Source organism: Rhinatrema bivittatum, chromosome 12 (genome assembly GCF_901001135.1).
Source record: "Rhinatrema bivittatum chromosome 12, aRhiBiv1.1, whole genome shotgun sequence".
Lineage (NCBI taxonomy): Eukaryota > Metazoa > Chordata > Amphibia > Gymnophiona > Rhinatrematidae > Rhinatrema > Rhinatrema bivittatum.
The window spans coordinates 31,257,652-31,274,657 of NC_042626.1; the positions used below are offsets into that span (position 1 = coordinate 31,257,652).

A 17,006-nucleotide genomic window follows, 5' to 3' on the forward strand; every position below is an offset into this window, starting at 1 on the left:
TTATGGAAACAGTGATACACTGAAGCGAAATAGGAACCCAGGCAGAGTTTTCATCGTTGCAGATGCCTGCACAATATCTTGTAAATGCAGAATGAAGGTAACTTAAGTCACTCTTCTGTGCTTAAAAGTGAGACACCAGAAGACACTTGCTGGATTTTCCTACAATTCCTTCTGGGTTTTGTATGTAGACTACTGTCTTGTCAAGCAGAAAACTATACAGCAAAACTTACCAGATTTGACATACTAAGTAATGATGCTCATAGCATAAAGAGATAACCTTGGCAACCATAATATAGGGTAATCACATAGGAGAGTTGGTCTTTTGGTATTTGATAACTTACCTCTGTTACAAAAATTGTTATGGTGTTTATTTTGTTGGTTTATGCTATAGAATTTAAAATAAATATAGTAGAAAATCAAACGGAAAACAAATACCCCAACACTGGAGACCAACTATAAATCATGTAGTTAAAAAGACAAATGTTCTCATACTTTGCCAATGAAGGGGGTCATTTTCAAATGGCATTTTATAAAATTGCCCACCCAACATATGGGTAAACTTTCCCACATGTGTCATATTTGTGGATAAATTTACCTGAACTGTACAGAGGTGTTCCTGGTGGCAAGGTTGGGACAGAATTTTCACTTACATGCATACTTTTCGCTTTAAGGACCGGATTTTAAAAAGGTTACACGCATAAGGTACGCACGTAACCCTTTTAAAACCCCCCTGCGCGCCGAGCCTATTTTGCTTAGGCTCGGCGATGCGCGCAAGTCCCGGGGCTTGCAAAAAGGGGCAGTTGGGGGCGTAGCCAGGGGGCGCGGTTTTGGATCGGGGGCATGTTCGGGGGCGTGTGGGCGGTCCAGGGGTGTGGCCGAGTACCCTGACACAGCAGCTTGTGTCGGGGTCTGCCGCACTGGCGAGCGTAAGTTACAACTACCCGGAGGCAGTAGTAACTTTTCTGATAAAGGTAGGGTGGGGTCTAGATAGGGCCAGGAGGGTGGGTTAGGTAGGGGAAGGTGTGGGGGGGGGGTGGAAGGAAAGTTCCCTCCGAGGCCGCTACGATTTCAGAGCGGCCTCGGAGGGAACGGGCAGCGCGCGCAGGGCTTGGTGCGCACAAGTTGCACAAATGTGCACCCCCTTGCGCGCGCCGACCCCGGATTTTATAAGATACGCGCGGCTACGCGCGTATCTTATAAAATCCAGTGTACTTTTGTTCACGCCTGATGCACGAATAAACGTATGCGCGTGCGCTCTCTTTTAAAATGTACCCCTCTGTTTACTTGATCCAGATAGCAGGTGTAACTTATGGGGATACTTTCAGTGGGATAGTTTTCAAAATGAAACATATAGAAACATAGAAATGATGGCAGAAGAAGACCAAACGGCCCATCCAGTCTGCCCAGCAAGCTTTTGCACTTTTTTTCTCTCACATACTTATCTGTTTCTGTTGGCTCTTAGTAACCTTTTTTTATTCTATTTCCCTTCCGCCCCCGCCGTTAATGTAGAAAGCAGTGTTGGAACTGCATCTAAGTGAAATAGCTTAATTTAGTTAGGGGTATTAACCACCTCAATAAGCCAGCTGCACCCATGCTTATCTGTTAATTCAGACTGTGTAATTCAGTCCTTGTTTATTGTTGCCTGAATATAGATCCACCTTTCTTCATTCCCCCCTGCCGTTGAAGCAGAGAGCTATGCTGGCTATGCATTGAAAATGAAGTATCAGTCCTGCTCCCCCGCCGTTGAAGCAGAGAGCCATGCTGGATATGTGTGAATTGTCAAACTTCCTCCCCTGCCGTTGAAGCAGAGGGCTATGCTGGATATGTGTGAAGTGTCAAACTTCTTCCTCTGCCATTGAAGCAGAGGGCTATGCTGGATATGTGTGAAGTGTCAAACTTCCTCCCCTGCCGTTGAAGCAGAGAGCTATGCTGGATTTGCATTGAAAGTGAAGTATCCGGTATTTTTTGGTTTGGGGTAGTAACTGCCGTAACAAGCAAGCTACTCCCCTGCCTTTATGTGGTTGCAAATCCTTTTTTCCCACATTTCCTCTTGCCGTTAAAGCATAGAGCAATGTTGGAGTTGCATTATTGAATAAGGATATTCATCTCCAGGTAGTAGCCATCATTCCCTCAAGCCACCCCCATGCCTCTTCTCTTCATTCACATGAATGTACATATATGTTCCCCTTGAAAATTTGTGTAACTTATGCATTTATCGCCCCTTTAAGTAACAAAACCTTTGAGAGTACCTACCATGTTTTAAAGACCCTGGTTCTTAGTCTTTAGGTAATATGCATCTGCAATATGTATTTCTTATGTCCTGTTTTTAGGGTCCTTCATTTTCATTTTAAACCAGTTTTCACCCATAAATTCCCAGATTTTTCCAAAAGTGACAATTGGTTTAAAACCAATTTGTACCCTAATTTTAGGATGATTAAAGAGCATCTCCAGAGCTGCAGATGCAGTGTCTCAGGGCATCTAGCAACTGCTGAAAGCCGGTGTGGGCCAAAGCACCTGCAACATTTAAAGTCCTTCCCCCTATCAGCGACAGCACTTGCCCACCAGTGCTGCTGATAATGGCATTTCAAGTCCAGCCTCCACCTCTCCCCAGACAGTCAAGGTGCCTGCTGCTTGGTGCTGCTAATGCCCACCAGAAGCACATCCTGGCAGGTCCCCTTGCCCTACACAAATGCAGAAGTGCCATACTGCATACTGCAGAGGGCAGGAACCTCCCTAAGTATGCTGGTGAAGGAAAGAGGAGAATCCTTGTAGCCTTCACTACTAAGGCTGAATGTTGTTTCAATGGGGGGAAAGAGGGAGATTGTCAGGAATGTGGGAAGAGATAGGCACATGCTAGGCAGGGGATAGGGGTAGAGCTAGGGATACTGCTGAGTGGGTGAATGGGAGACACTGCTCAAGATTGTTTTATTAACTTAGCTTCTGTCCACTAAAATAAACTCCAATATTTACCCAGAAGAAAAACAAGTCACATTTTTCAGCTTATTTTCTCCTCCTATTGTTCTTGTCATAATAAAACCTGATAAATTCCCAGGAAAAAATTAAAATTAAAGTCCCTACTTGTTACCTAGCAAAGGAGAATGTGTAGACAAGGCATTTTTTGGTTCAGTGCAGACTTCCCAGGGTTTGGAAGGGGGAGGTTTGGAGGTTAGCAAGATAGACGAAAGATCGCTATTGCTATCCCTGGGAGTGTGTAAGAGGAATTAGACTATTTTTTATGGGATCTGCCAGGTACTTGCAACCTGGATTGGCCACTGTCAGAGAGAGGATGCTGGTTTCGATGGACCTTGGCCTAACTCAGCATGGCATTTGTTCTAATGAAGGAAGAGTGTAACAGTCTGTTGTTGCATAAGCAGCTCAGGTGTGTATTTGCCTGTGAGAGAATGGGACTGGTGAAGCACTAACACACAGATTAATGTCTACCTCTAGGAAAGCCAGAACTGTGGAGCATTTTGAAATGGTTATTAAAAAATGTTTGTAACAACTGAGGGAAAGATTTAACTGGCCATTTCATAATCATACAAGAATGCTAGAAAAGACAATGTGTTTTAAGTTGTATCTAATATTTTTTTAACTGAAGAATAGCATTTTCAGAATAGAGTTTGGTAAACAATTGTTTTATGAGGCAGTAGGATATACATGACTTTATTTTGAAATGGGTCGGAGCAATGAGTACTGGCATGACCTATGCAGATAGTACATTTGCTGTGTCATGTATTTTACATGAATACTGCAGTCTTGTTGATCTAAAAAAAATGTATAAGGTGTGTGCAGTTCCAGTAGATGTGGTGACCTCTGCTGAACAAATTAAGAGCTATTTCATGTTTCAATACAATTTGCTTACTGAAACCCTTAGGGTTAGAAATAATTGTACACATAAGCAGTAATCCCAGAGAAGACATTAGTTAATGGTTGGTTTGGGGTTTTTTTTGTTTTGGTTTTTTTAACCCAATAGAATATTTAATGTCAGATAATCCAACAGTTTGGAACTTCAGGCATTAATTCCCAAAAATGTCTAGGGATCATGTCATATAATACCTGCTTAATGCCTTTATTTATTTTTTTTTTTTTACTATAGGTCTTTTGCTGTCTAGTCAGGGCCATAGGGGTCAACAAATGCACTGTCCATGAAGGATTATTGCTGAAATAAGATGTAGAAATGAGTTTCCTTAGAAACTTCTCACATCTTTCTCATATCCTCTCAATTTGATTGCATTTGTTCTGGCATCTTCTAACAGAGCTATCAAAATCTGTTTTACTGTCTCTGGTTTTGATTCAGAATCACTTCCTCATACCACTAAAGCACCTTCTACCTGTCAGCCCAATTATTTCCGATGTACCAACGGAGCATGCATCAGTAACAGATGGGTTTGTGATGGATACAGGGATTGTATCAATGGCTCTGATGAGGAGGGATGTCCTGCTTACACAAGTGAGATTATGTTTTCCTTTATCATCAAAATTGCAAAGAATAAATTCCTGGGTTTTTTTTGTCTGTTTATCTCATTAGAGGTGATTTTCCCTCTCTGGAAATCATGTATCAGCAATATCTCTGGGGTTCTGTCAGTGGTTGCTGAACAGCAGCTGTAAACAAAAAAATAATTCAGCTTTAATATGGTGCCAACTTTGAATTATTCCTTTCTGCTATCCATAACAGATTGATAGATTCCATGCTCGTCTGCTTCCCCTTGGTATAGCCCTCCATGATTTTAACATTACCAGTGGAGCACAAATGATTATCTATATTCTTGATTTTGACTATTTTTTATTTTGATCTTGACCTGAAATTGTTTTATTTTTTTTATTTATTTAAAAACTCTTCTATACCGTTGTTAAGTTAGTTCACCATCACAACGGTTTACATAAAGGCATAAAAATATGATTGGTATAGATTACAAATTAAATATGTGCCAGTATAGAACGGTAACATATTTTTAATAAGAGAAACTAGGTGTAAATTAGAGTTTATACGTCGGTTAGGTAACTGTTACGTGGTTCAAGTCTACATTTCATGTGTATTTGGAGACATAAATGAAAAAAACTGATTGCTTAGTGCTACCTTATCTATCAATTGTTTTCTTTGTCTTTATAAAAAGCTTGTTTAAAAAGCCAGGTTTTCAGATTGGTTTTAAATAGTTTCAGATTCCTCTGTAGCCTTATTTCGAGTGGCATGGAGTTCCATAGAACAGGTCCAGCCAGCGACAGAGCTCTCTCCCTTACTTATTGTAGAAAATATTTATAACGATAATCTAACAGGACTTGAATTTGCCAGAGAGCAGCAGTACATTCAGCTCTTAACATGAGAGCAAATGCTGCCATCTGGTGGAAAACAAAGATTGTAAAATTTGTGTTGGGCCTCTACAGAAAACTATTATTTGGTATTTCCCAAGGAAGAAAATCTGTTATTACTGGTATCCTTTTACGATTTCCTTTTGACATCTTCTTTTTTTTTTTTTTATTTATTTAAAGCACTCAATACGACAAGCAGCACAACACCTGTCCATGAGCAATGCAGCAAATCAGAGTTTAAGTGCCAGCAATGGCAGGAATGCATACCCAGCTGGAAGCATTGTGATGGTCAGAGGGACTGCCGGGATGGGACAGATGAAATGGCCTGCCGTAAGTTCCCCCCCCCCCAGTTAATGTTGACTTACAGGACAGAATTCCTTTCTGTTGCAAATGCAATGAACTTCTTTCCTACTTAGTTACCCAGTGATCTTATTTACTCCGGGTATATATATTTGTGCAGTGAAACTTGACCAAGTACTACAGACAGCTTTTTGTGAACATATCCGGTCTTTGTAGCTGACTCTGGTCAATATGCTTTTTGCACATGCTGTCACTATACCTCTCTTTGACAGGATACCTTTATGCTGAGAACAAAATATATGGTTTTGTTATTGTTTCAATCACATACACATCTTTAAAAAAAAAAATACTTGAAATATTAGCAATAGATAATCAGCGGACTCCTTTATTCTGAAAAAGCTGTTGTCTGACAGCTGAATACTGCATGGGATTATATGGGGCTCAAGTTTAAAAAGGTCACCCATCCACCTTCCCTTTTCTCCATCTTTTTATCAGCATGGAAATTTCTGTGCAACGAAAAAAAAAAAAAAGGACAGTTCTGCTTTAGAACATAAGATATTTGTGCTTCTTGCAGCTACCCACAGGTCATTATCCTGTGTTAATGGCTCACTGTGTGAAGATGGGGAGACCTGCATTGCTCTATTAGAGCACTGTGATGGATTTCTGGACTGTTTGGATGGTAGCGATGAGAACAACTGTACAGGTACAGCAAAGTCTTGATGTCTGCAATTCTATGGTGTAACTATTACTGTCTGAAACCATTTTAGAGAATTCCTGTACCTGGGGTAGAGGGAGGCAATGTGTTATAATTTACCTGTGATGTAGTATATAATTGTTTCGTAAGAGGACTAATCTTTATCTTTATTAAAATTTCTTAATCACCTAAGAGAAAATGCTAGACATATATATAATTAAAACATTCATAATTAAATACCAAATAACATAAAACCAATGTAAAACACATAAAATGACATAAAAACATGCAGTACATAAAGTTAAAAAAAATACATAAGACCTGAAAAGCAATACAAAGTGCCTGATAGAACATCAGTAAAAATAAATGTAAAAGCTTCAAGGTACCTTACAACAATATCTGTTTGATAGCATTTCTGAGAGCATTAAATAAGAATTAACAATAAGCCTGCTTAAAAAGAAGAATCTTAAGCATAGACAAATGTTTTTAAACAGTCCAGTTTCCCAATCTCTTCAGTAAAGAATTCCAAAAGGCCGGAGTAGCAACAGAAAAAGTGCAATCTCTAATTACTAACAGACAAATTTGATGTGATGAGGGTATGTCCAATAGTCCTCTTTGTTGTGACCTTAAGGCACAGATAGGACGATAAAGTCTTACTAAAGCATTTGCCCAAGGTGATTTGTTAGATGAAATCAGCTTAAAAGTCAACATTGCAGTTTTATATTGCACCCGCTGTAAAATTAGTAGCCAGTGTAAGCTAGCTAAAACAGGTGTGTAATATGCTCCCTACATTTTTTTCCGGTAAATAGTCTGGCAGTGAAATTTTGTAGAAGTTGGATTGGTCTTAAAGATGAAGTTGGCAGACCTAGGTAAACAATATTACAATAATCTATCAATGGGAGAATAGATACCTGAACAATCGTATGAAAATCTACATCCTCTAAAACATATTTAAGCCCAGATAAAACTCATTTAAAAAAAAACAACACATTGAGTTAGTTTTTATGTGATGATGCAAAGAAAGATGGAAATCAGTTCAAACCCCTAAATTCCTTATACTTGTGTGAAGGGGAAAAGTAAAAACATCAATGGTAACAGAGGAAAAAGTCAGCTTAGGAGGGATTTTTGTATCAAAAGTCAGTTTTTGCCATATTTAATGCAAGTTTATTAAAAAAAAAAACCAAAAAACAAACCAAAAAACATTTTTGAATACTAGATAGGAAAATTTGTAAAACTTCAACAGTCAATGTCAAAGAATTAAAACTGAATATTGTCCTCATATATCTTATAAGCTTCACAGACGCTTATTAGAAGCTTACAAATAGGGGTTATGAAGACATTAAAAAGCAAGGCAGACAATGCTGAGCCCTGTAGAACTCCCATTTTTTAAATGAACCAATTAGAACAATTTTTCCCAATCTGAATTTGTTGAAAGCGCTCAGATAAAAAAGAAGCAAACCAATCCAAAATCACATCTGTAATACATTTCTTTGAGTCTATATAGCAAAATATTATGGTCCTTGGTATCAAAAGCCAAAGAAATATCCAAGGAAACACCATACAGTAACTATTACCGGCATCCAGTCCTCTTCGCACAGTATCTAAAAGTGAGGAAATTAAAAGTTCAAAGCTCAAATCCTTCCGAAAACAAAATTCATGGGGATCCAACATTTCTTGTTCTGCAAAAAAATCAGACAATTGTTTAGCGACAATTGACTCCAAAATTTTTGTCAAAAAGGACAATGAAGAAATTGTTCTATAATTTGAAGGGACACTACCATCAAGGCCTGGTTTCTTTAATAACGGTTTTACTGAAGCTTTCTTTAAGACACTAGGCACAGTACCTTGAGAGAGAGAATTAACACTGCCACCAAAAGAGCAATACAAATTTTAGAGGCTTTCAAAACAGGTACATCACAAACATTAAAAGAGCTTAAAGAAGGATTTAACCTTGACATGTACTGAGATGCTTCACTAGCGGAAACATCCTGAAAAAGAAGATCAAATATGAGACCTGTCTAATGGGAGGGGTCAGGGCCAGTGGAAGCACTAGGTGACCACCTAGGGCGGCATCGGCATGGTCTCCCCCTCTTCCCGCCCTTGCGGGACTGCGCCATGGCGCGTTCTCTTCCAGCCACGTGGGCAGGAAGAGGGAGAGACCATATCAATGCCAACGTAGGCAGGAAGAAGCAGAGTGCTTCCTTGCCGCAAGAAGATGTGGTACTTGCCTGGGCCCTGCTGCAATGAAGAGCAGGAAGAGCAGCAGCAGCCAACCAGCTGGGCTCCGCCCACTCAGGAAGTCATAACATCGGCCCCGGTTCCTGCTTGGCCGTAGGAAGCTGCGCAGGAGGCAGAGAAGCGTCAGCCCCCGAAGGGCTGAAGAAAGAGAGAGAGCACCGTGGGTTGCAGGGGCTGAAGGACGAGGCTGTTGCTGTTGGTCTTGTGCTACTGGGGGAGAGGAAGTAAGTGAGAGAGCCATATTCATGTATGTGTGTATGAGAGAGGGCGTGTGTGTGCATGTATGAGAGAGGTCGTGTATGTGGGTACATGTATGAGAGAGAAAACATGTTTGTGTGCATGTATGAGAAGGCATATGTGTGTAAGTATGAGAGAGCAAGCATGTGTGTACATATGAGAAAGAGAGAGATTAAAGTATATGAGCAACAACCCCTCTCCTCTCCCCCTGCTAATCCACAACAATCTCAGGGCATCTGGAATTCAAAAGATCACCGGTATGGACAGCAGGGGATTATTTTTTATCTTTATTAATTTTAATTTTTGGGTGCTCTCTGATATGTCTGTTTTTAAATAATTTATTGGTATTTGGAAAATTTGTTTAACTTTTAAATTACTGGAACTCTTATGAAATATTTATTCTTTTTTTTAGTATGTTTTACTCTATTGATAATTTATATTTCTTAATTTTATTGCTTGTGAAATTATTATAAATGCATAATTGTATTTGTGTATGTGGTGGGTGGAGGCGGGGGGGGGGGGGGGGGCAGCAGGCTGCAAGTTTCGATAGGATGCTTAATAACTTTGCACCAGCCCTGGGAGGGGTATCATACCAATTAGGTACTGAAGAAAAACCAGTGGCAATTACAGAAACTTTAGAAGAAAACAAGGTTAAAAAATTCATCACAACTAAGTATACTTTATTGATCTGTCTTAATAGTATCATTATTGTCTTAATATTATCATTACTAATATTAATAGAAAATATTTACTCTCATTTGATGTTGCCCAGTACTGCTGCCATGTGCCCTGAAAAGTCCAGTTCATGTTAGTTTGTTTTTATCTGGCATACACTGTACTGTTTAATGGTTTGTTTTTTTTTTACTAAAATAGCCCTTGATCTTATCTGTTTAGATGACACAGTTGTATATAAAGTTCAGAATCTCCAGTGGACTGCTGATTTTTCAGGCAACATCACTCTCACATGGGCACGGCCCAAAAGATTGCCCTTAGCATCCTGTGTGTATACTATATTTTACAGGTAAACTGCATCCTGTGTTTATACTATATTTTACAAGTAAACTGCATCCTAAGTATTTTGTTTTATTGTTGAACAGTGCATATTGAAAGCTTTATTTAAATAAGAAATGCACACCCATCCATGGGGATCTTTAAAGGAACCGTTTGATTAACCTTACATTTTTTCATTTCTTCAGTTTATTTTTATGGTAGAACTGGACATGCGGTAATATAAATTTCTGCTTGTCATATGCCACTGTGATATTTAGTAAGTAATATAGTGCATTACCCAATAACTGAATATAAACCAAATTGATAGTATGCTCCTCTGTCCCTCCCCAACCCCAGGTAACACACATCTGTTCCCTTGAAAAATAATAGAAAGGTAGAGAGATGATAGCATCTTTGTTTTTTGTTTAAACTTGACATTTTTCTCAGGATATCACCTATTTCTCTGAGAACAAATCGAGGTAGCAGTCCTCACAAGCAGGTGGTATTATTGATGGAGCCCAGGGATAGAGATCTTCTCAGAAGCTTCCTGTGAAGCATGTGCTAGAGGGCCTGTTTCCCATGGACGTTTGCTTCTTTTCAGGAATTTTTCAGATTTTTTTTTTGCTATTTTTCAGCCTTCCTAGGTTGTGCTTCTGTTGCCTCCCATTAGTTTCAGTTTCTAGTCAGGTTTTTCAGCAGTTTTTCTTTATTTTTTTGTATACAGTGACCCCCAAGCACTTTTTTTTTGCTGTGGATTCTGTCAACATCAACTGGAGTTTTGTTGTAATTGCGTTTTGATTTTGTAACATCTGTCTTTCTAACGAAGCTAGAGCAGCATGCCTGCGGCTTCAAAAAGTGTGTGCACTGCAGTTGCACGTTGCCTATTACAGACCTTTATGTTGACTGCATGCACCGCCTTGCTGTGAATCCCGACATCCTTAGTTGTGGCACTTGTCAAAAGATGTCCTCCTAGGGCACTGAGTCTCTGGAGAGAACATAACCATATTTTTGGCCTGGCCTCAAAGTCCAATCACTCTGTATCAGTGTCAGTGGACCCAGGAGCTACATTTTCTGCTGGCAATGTAGCAGCATAAGGGGAGCAAGATGTGAACAAGCAAGATGTAATCAACCACACAAGTGGGCGATTTCATCCAGTGGCATCAACAGTAAAAACTCTTTCAGAGATCAGAAAGACTGGGAAGGTCTTTATCAGCATATACGGGAGTTCCTATGCAGCTGCTGCCAGGAGAGTCTCCTCAGTATTCTTTCTTACTCCCAGGCTCTCTTCAGCTGCTTGTCATCATTTTTGGGTTGAGGTATTAGATATTTTTCTTTCCTCCTTTCAGTTTTTCCTTCTGTTTTTTGCAAGTCAAAAAAAAAAAAAAGAAAAATCATTAGAGGTTTTGGTCTTAAACTAAAAATTGTTTTATTTGGCTTCTGCCTCTTTTACTATGACTGATAGAAAACTGGGTTTTAAAAAGTGCCCTAAAAGCCCTTTAAGATGACTACATGACTGCTGCCTATCTTGCCCAGGACCCCGTCGTATGATGTACCAAATTGTCAGGCCGATTCAATAAAAGGTGTGGGAGAGCCGGCACTCTGAGTTGAGCACCCGCTCCTCCGATGCACGCTCAGGCACTTCTCCTGGGCGTGCGATTCTCTATTTAAATGAGGCTGGGCGCGTCCCTAGCACCTCTTTATTAGCCGACGAGGCGGCTGTCAGCGGGTCCGACAACTGACGCTTAATTTTACTGGTGTCTGTTTTCGAACCCACCTACAGCCACGGGTTAGAAAAATGGACGCTGGCAAAATTGCACGTCCATTTTTCTAACCTGCTGACCGGTGGGCAGATGATTTTTTTTTTTTTTTAATAGTTTTTTGTATTTTTATTTTTGGTGCCTCTGACTTAATATCACTAGGATATTAAGTCAGAGGGTGTACAGAAAAGCAGTATTTTCTGCTTTTCTGTACACTTTTCAGGTTTGCTTAGAACGTAACGCCTGCCCTTGGGCAGGCGTTAATTTCTGAAAGTAAAATGTGCGGCTTGGCCACACATTTTACTTTCAGTATCCTGGGCAACTAACTAATAGGCTCATCAATATGCATTTGCATGTGATGAGCTCTAATAGTTTTGGGAGAGGGGTTAGCCATGCGTTTTCCACGTGCTACTATCCCTTACAGTATAAAGGGTAATAAGAGCGTGTCTAAAACCCGCAGCCAAACAGGGGCTAAATGGAGGCCCTTCAATTTTGGTAAATGGGCAGGAACAATGCCCATCTCCAAGGAGTCTGCCTTCTGGGAATCCAGAGCATGTTGGCTTACTGCTTCAGTAGAGTGTGCTACACAAGTGATCCCTGGATCAAGGAATCGCAGTTTACTTCAGTTATTTATTTAAAAGAACTTACCAATCGTGCCCTCCAAGGTTTGGGGCGGCTTACAAATATGCAAACATAAATAAGTAAAATGAATAACCTACAGTATTAACGAAAATAACATTTTAAAACTTATTAGGGAACGCTGATGATTAATTTGTTCATTTTAGAAGACAACAGAGAGATTGAAGTTCTACTGCATGCTATAGATCAGGTCCCAACCCTTTTGTGCGAGACTGGGACATCAGTCTACTGTGGGTGTACCCACCGATTCCTCTAATCCCCATAATTGTCTAGAAGGTCCTTCAGGGCAAGGTGAGAATAATCCTTGTAGCTCCAGTCTTGTGACGACAAGTATGTTATCCATATCTAGTCGGTTTGTCAATTCTGTTGAGGACATATGCAAAGCTTGGTTATCTGTTTATACCTTCAAAGCCCATTACTGTCTAGACAGCATGTCCGGAGGAGACAGTAACGTTTGACAAGCAGTTCTGTGCAGCCTGTTGACCCAGTAGTCCTCTCTCCACTTGGTGGGACTGGGTTGTCTTTTAGTAAGTGCTTCCACTGGACAACCTCAGCTTGGGATCCCTCATGCATAATGGCTAATTCATGCCTACTTGTTGACAAAGAAAGCTATCACATACTTGTAAACAGAGTTCTCCATAGACAGCAGGATGAATTAGCCATGCTTAATACATGACTGCTTCCCTCACAAATGTTTAAGCTCTAGAAGAGACTTAAGGGCTCACAAGGCAGCGGGCATGCACAGGAATTCCCATGTATGTTCAGTAAAGTTTTCACAGAGTTCTAGCAGTTAGTCCTTGTTAGCTCCATTGGATAACATTACACACACATAATGGGTAATTCATGCTGCTGTCAATGGGGAATAGGGATGTGCAGCAGGGATGAATTTTTCCCATTCGGTATTTGTATTCGTCAGGACCCAAATCCGTTGCATCCGTTCTTGGGGGACCCCGATCCATTCATTAGTTACATATGTATTCGTTTCCCAAAAAAACCCCCATCCCAACCCTTTAAATTTAATTTACTACAACCCCCCACCCTCCTGACCCTCCCCCCCCCCCCAAGACTTGCCAAAAGTCCCTGGTGGTCCAGCGGAGGTCCTGGAGCAATCTCCTGCACTCGGGCCGTCAGCTGCCAGTATTTAAAATGGCGCCGATAGCCTTTGCCCTTACTCTATCACAAGGACTAATTCATCCTGCTGTCTATGGCACCAATAGCCTTTGCCCTTACTATGTCACAGGGGCTATCGGCGCCATTTTGAATACCGGCAGCCGACAGCCCGAGTGCAGGCGATCGCTCGAGGACCCCCGCCGGACCACCAGGGACTTTGGCAAGTCTTGGAGGGGGTCAGGAGGGTGGGGGTTTATTCGTTAGTGATACGTTGTATTTGGGGGGGTTTTCCATATGTTTCGTGACCCCCCACGAATACAATGAATATGGCATATACGTTACGGATTGCCAATACATTGCAAACGAATGCACACTCCCTATGGAGAACCCTGTTTAGAGGTAAGCAGACTTGCTTTACTAGAGTGAGCAGTGTGTGAGGGTGATCATGGGGCAGAATATCGCCCAATCATGCCATAGGCTCCACTCTGCCAAACATATTGGTTCTGTCATCAGGGACACAATTTATTTTTTCCCATCAGATCTGCACAACAAACTCATGAAAGTTCACTGGTGGGAGACCAGTGAAAGAGTCACTTTAATCAAAGGTAACATTATCCTGACTCAGCAGTTTGTATCTGGTGCCCATTTGGATTCAGTGAGGACATTGGTCAAAAGTGTAAATCTCTGCTCTGTGTTTTCATGTGACTTTAAGTGATTTTATTCTTCTGAACAGGCTGGTTGGGGAGAGCATTTGGAAAACCTTGGAAACACATAGCAACAAAACTACCACCGTTTTAAAACTTCTTAAACCAGACACATTATACCAGGTGAAAGTGCAAGTCCATTGCCTGAGGAAAACTTACAATACTAATGACATAATAACTTTAAGAACACCAGAAGGATGTAAGTAATCACTTGTATTTCAATGCAGGCTACATTTTCTCATTAACAAGAGTGATCCCAGTACCTGTAATGCATGTGAGGAGACCAGGTCTATAACTTTGGCATTTGTTATTTCATGGAGCTGATCCCTAGACATATGCGATGCTCAGTGTGGGTAAACATTAAGGGGCAGATTTCCAAAGTGCCCCTCCGCGCGCCAAACCTATTTTGCATAGGCTCGGCGACGCACGCAAGCCCCGGGATGCGCGTATGTCCCGGGGCTTTGAAAAGGGGGCGGGGGTGGGTCGCCGGTCCGGGAGGATTTAGATAGGGGTGGGGTAGATAAGGGAAGGGAGGGAAGGTGGGGGGGGGAGTGGAAGGAAAGTTCCCTCTGATTTCAGAGCGGCCTTGGAGGGAACGGGGAAAGCCATAGGGGCTCCCCTAGGGCTCGGCGCGCGCAAGGAGCACAAGTGTGCACCCCCTTGCGCGCGCCGACCCTGGATTTTATAACATGCGCGTGTGGCAGCGCGCGCATGTTATAAAATCAGGTGTACATTTGTTCGTGCCGGGTAGCGCACACAAATGTACCCCCCGCGCGCTGTTTCTAAAATCTGCCCCTAAGGGTAAACCTAAGCAATATTAGGCAATATTTTTTAAAACAATTGGTGGGTTTTTATGCTTGCAAGATGGAAGATATTAATACTGGGATCCATACTGAGTAAACCAGCAGAGAAGAAAGTTGTCTGGAGAGCTTTAGCATAGCTATTTTTCCAACCAGAGCGCTGTCTAGAAAAAGTGAAAATACTTTTTTTTTTTTTTTTTTTAATTTGGAAAATTTTGTGTGGGGAACAAGTTGCTCAGAAAAAATTTAGCCAGGGCGTGGGGGGAAATAGTGAAATCGTGGGTTTTCTCCCATTATCTTAAAAAGGTAGCAGGACAAAGTCTTTGAATATCAACCTGATTGTAACTAGCTTTGTCCTCCTTTTATATTGGCTTTAGTGTTTTCCGTGACTTTATAAACTAGATTTTGTAATGTGGTTGAACTGGTCATTTTTTGTGCATTTACACAACTGTGTCCATGTCTGTAGACTTATTCTCTAATGTTCCAGACTTAGTTTTGCCTTGTGTGAATGCATTTTGAGGCTATTCCTACCTTTTGCAATTAAACAGAAAATGTTTCTAGTAGCAGGGACCTTTGTTCAGTTTTTATTTTATTTTTTCTTGGAATATATAAATTTGTTACAACTGACCCAAAAACCGGGAAAAATCAGTGGGGGGGGATAAAAGTCTCATCCATGTTTCCAGGTAAATATCTTTTTTGTTCTTGTCATAAATACTGATAAAACTCCTAGAAAATAAAATAAAAGCTGAAAACAAAGGTCCCTCCCTATACATTTGTAAACCTCTGCCTCCTTGTCCTTGTCGAGTCCATTCCTAAGGCGTGCAGTTTTCTTTTCAGCCTGCGGTTTTCTTGCATTCAGAGCATAGTTATGTTCATTTCTTTCCATGACTCATACACCTGCATTTAAATTGGTTTAGGGGTCAGCACAGTGTTCTCTGACTTTTGAGGCGTTAGTGCCTTCATAGCTAACAGCGATCTCTGGTCTTCGTTGGAAGTCAGATTTGAATTTTGTCTGCTCAGACTGTCAATTGGTGGTCTGCAGCCAATGAACCTTTAATGCATTATAAATGTACATATTTTCATTTGTTTTCAATAGTGCCTGATGCTCCACAGAATCTCCAGTTGTCCCTGAATAAGGAAGTTGATGATGCAGTTAGTGTTTGGTGGGCTTCTCCTGCAAACACTCATGGTTTACTCAGAGAATACATTGTAGGTATTCCAGTGTAGCAGCACTACCTTCTATTTGGAAAAGCCAATTAAAATGACATATTAATGCAGATATATAGATATTAGCCATGTTTCATTTATTTAGGTCCCCACTAACTTTTCAACTTTACACTGCTGTGCCCCATTTATGTTGACTTTGTTCTAATACCCCCATTTTTCCAAGGGCCCTGTGAAATCTTTGCTTTATGTATTTATATAATACCGTTGTCCTAGCACTATTGCTTTGTACTTTGGTCATGTCTTTTTCCAGGTCAGATAGTCGAGTCATTACTTAATTTGTCTTTTTTTTTTTTTATGTAGACACCTGACACATGTTTACTAATAAGTCTGCGCCTTCCAGGCTATAGACTGAATTGTACTGTTAATAGCCATAAGAGGTGGTAGATTTCACACAAGGCTTCATGTGTTAAAAAAAAAAAAAAAGAAAGAAAGAAAAGAGAGTAGAAAATGTGTGCCAAATCTCTGTGCACATTTTCTTTACTCAGGTGCAAAGATTAAATTCCCAGTGCAGTAAGCTAATGGTATTCTACTGCATCGGAAATGCACTAACCCAAAAATATGAGTTAAATCTTTTTATGCAAGCTAAGCATTTTTTTAAGTGCACAAAAAAATATTTCTGTGCAGAAAACATTGCCAATAAATCATTTTATGCATGGAAAACCAGAGTTGTGCACAGGACCCAAAGACCCAAGTTCTGAATTTCAAAAATGCAGACTTTGACAAAATGGGACTGAACCTGAAGGAAGAACTAGAAGACTGGGAGAAAATAGGAGGTGGAGCAATAGTGGGCCAAATTAAAAGGAGCTATTATAAAGGCAACAAGTCTATGTTAGAAAAGTAAACAAATGTGCAAGGAAAAAGAAACAGATTTGGTTCATAAATGAGGTGGCTGAAAAAAATCCCCATTCAGAATCCCAAAAAGAGAAACTGGGGGAGACGAAGAAAAAAATCAGGAAAGCAAAAGGTCAAGCAGCAGAAAGGATTGCCAAAGAGGTAAAGAGAG

At 40.6% G+C, this 17,006-nt stretch overlaps 1 protein-coding gene across 1 annotated transcript in view; it reads left to right on the plus strand.

Annotated features, from left to right (window-relative positions):
* SORL1 (sortilin related receptor 1) overlaps window positions 1-17,006 on the plus strand; it is a 180,604-nt gene that overhangs the window by 121,210 nt on the left and 42,388 nt on the right. Inside the window, exons 31-36 of the mRNA XM_029573496.1 lie at window positions 4,298-4,450; window positions 5,488-5,637; window positions 6,182-6,310; window positions 9,671-9,797; window positions 14,006-14,175; window positions 15,873-15,985. Coding sequence (XP_029429356.1) covers window positions 4,298-4,450; window positions 5,488-5,637; window positions 6,182-6,310; window positions 9,671-9,797; window positions 14,006-14,175; window positions 15,873-15,985 — 842 coding nt within the window. The remainder of the gene's footprint in view (window positions 1-4,297; window positions 4,451-5,487; window positions 5,638-6,181; window positions 6,311-9,670; window positions 9,798-14,005; window positions 14,176-15,872; window positions 15,986-17,006) is intronic.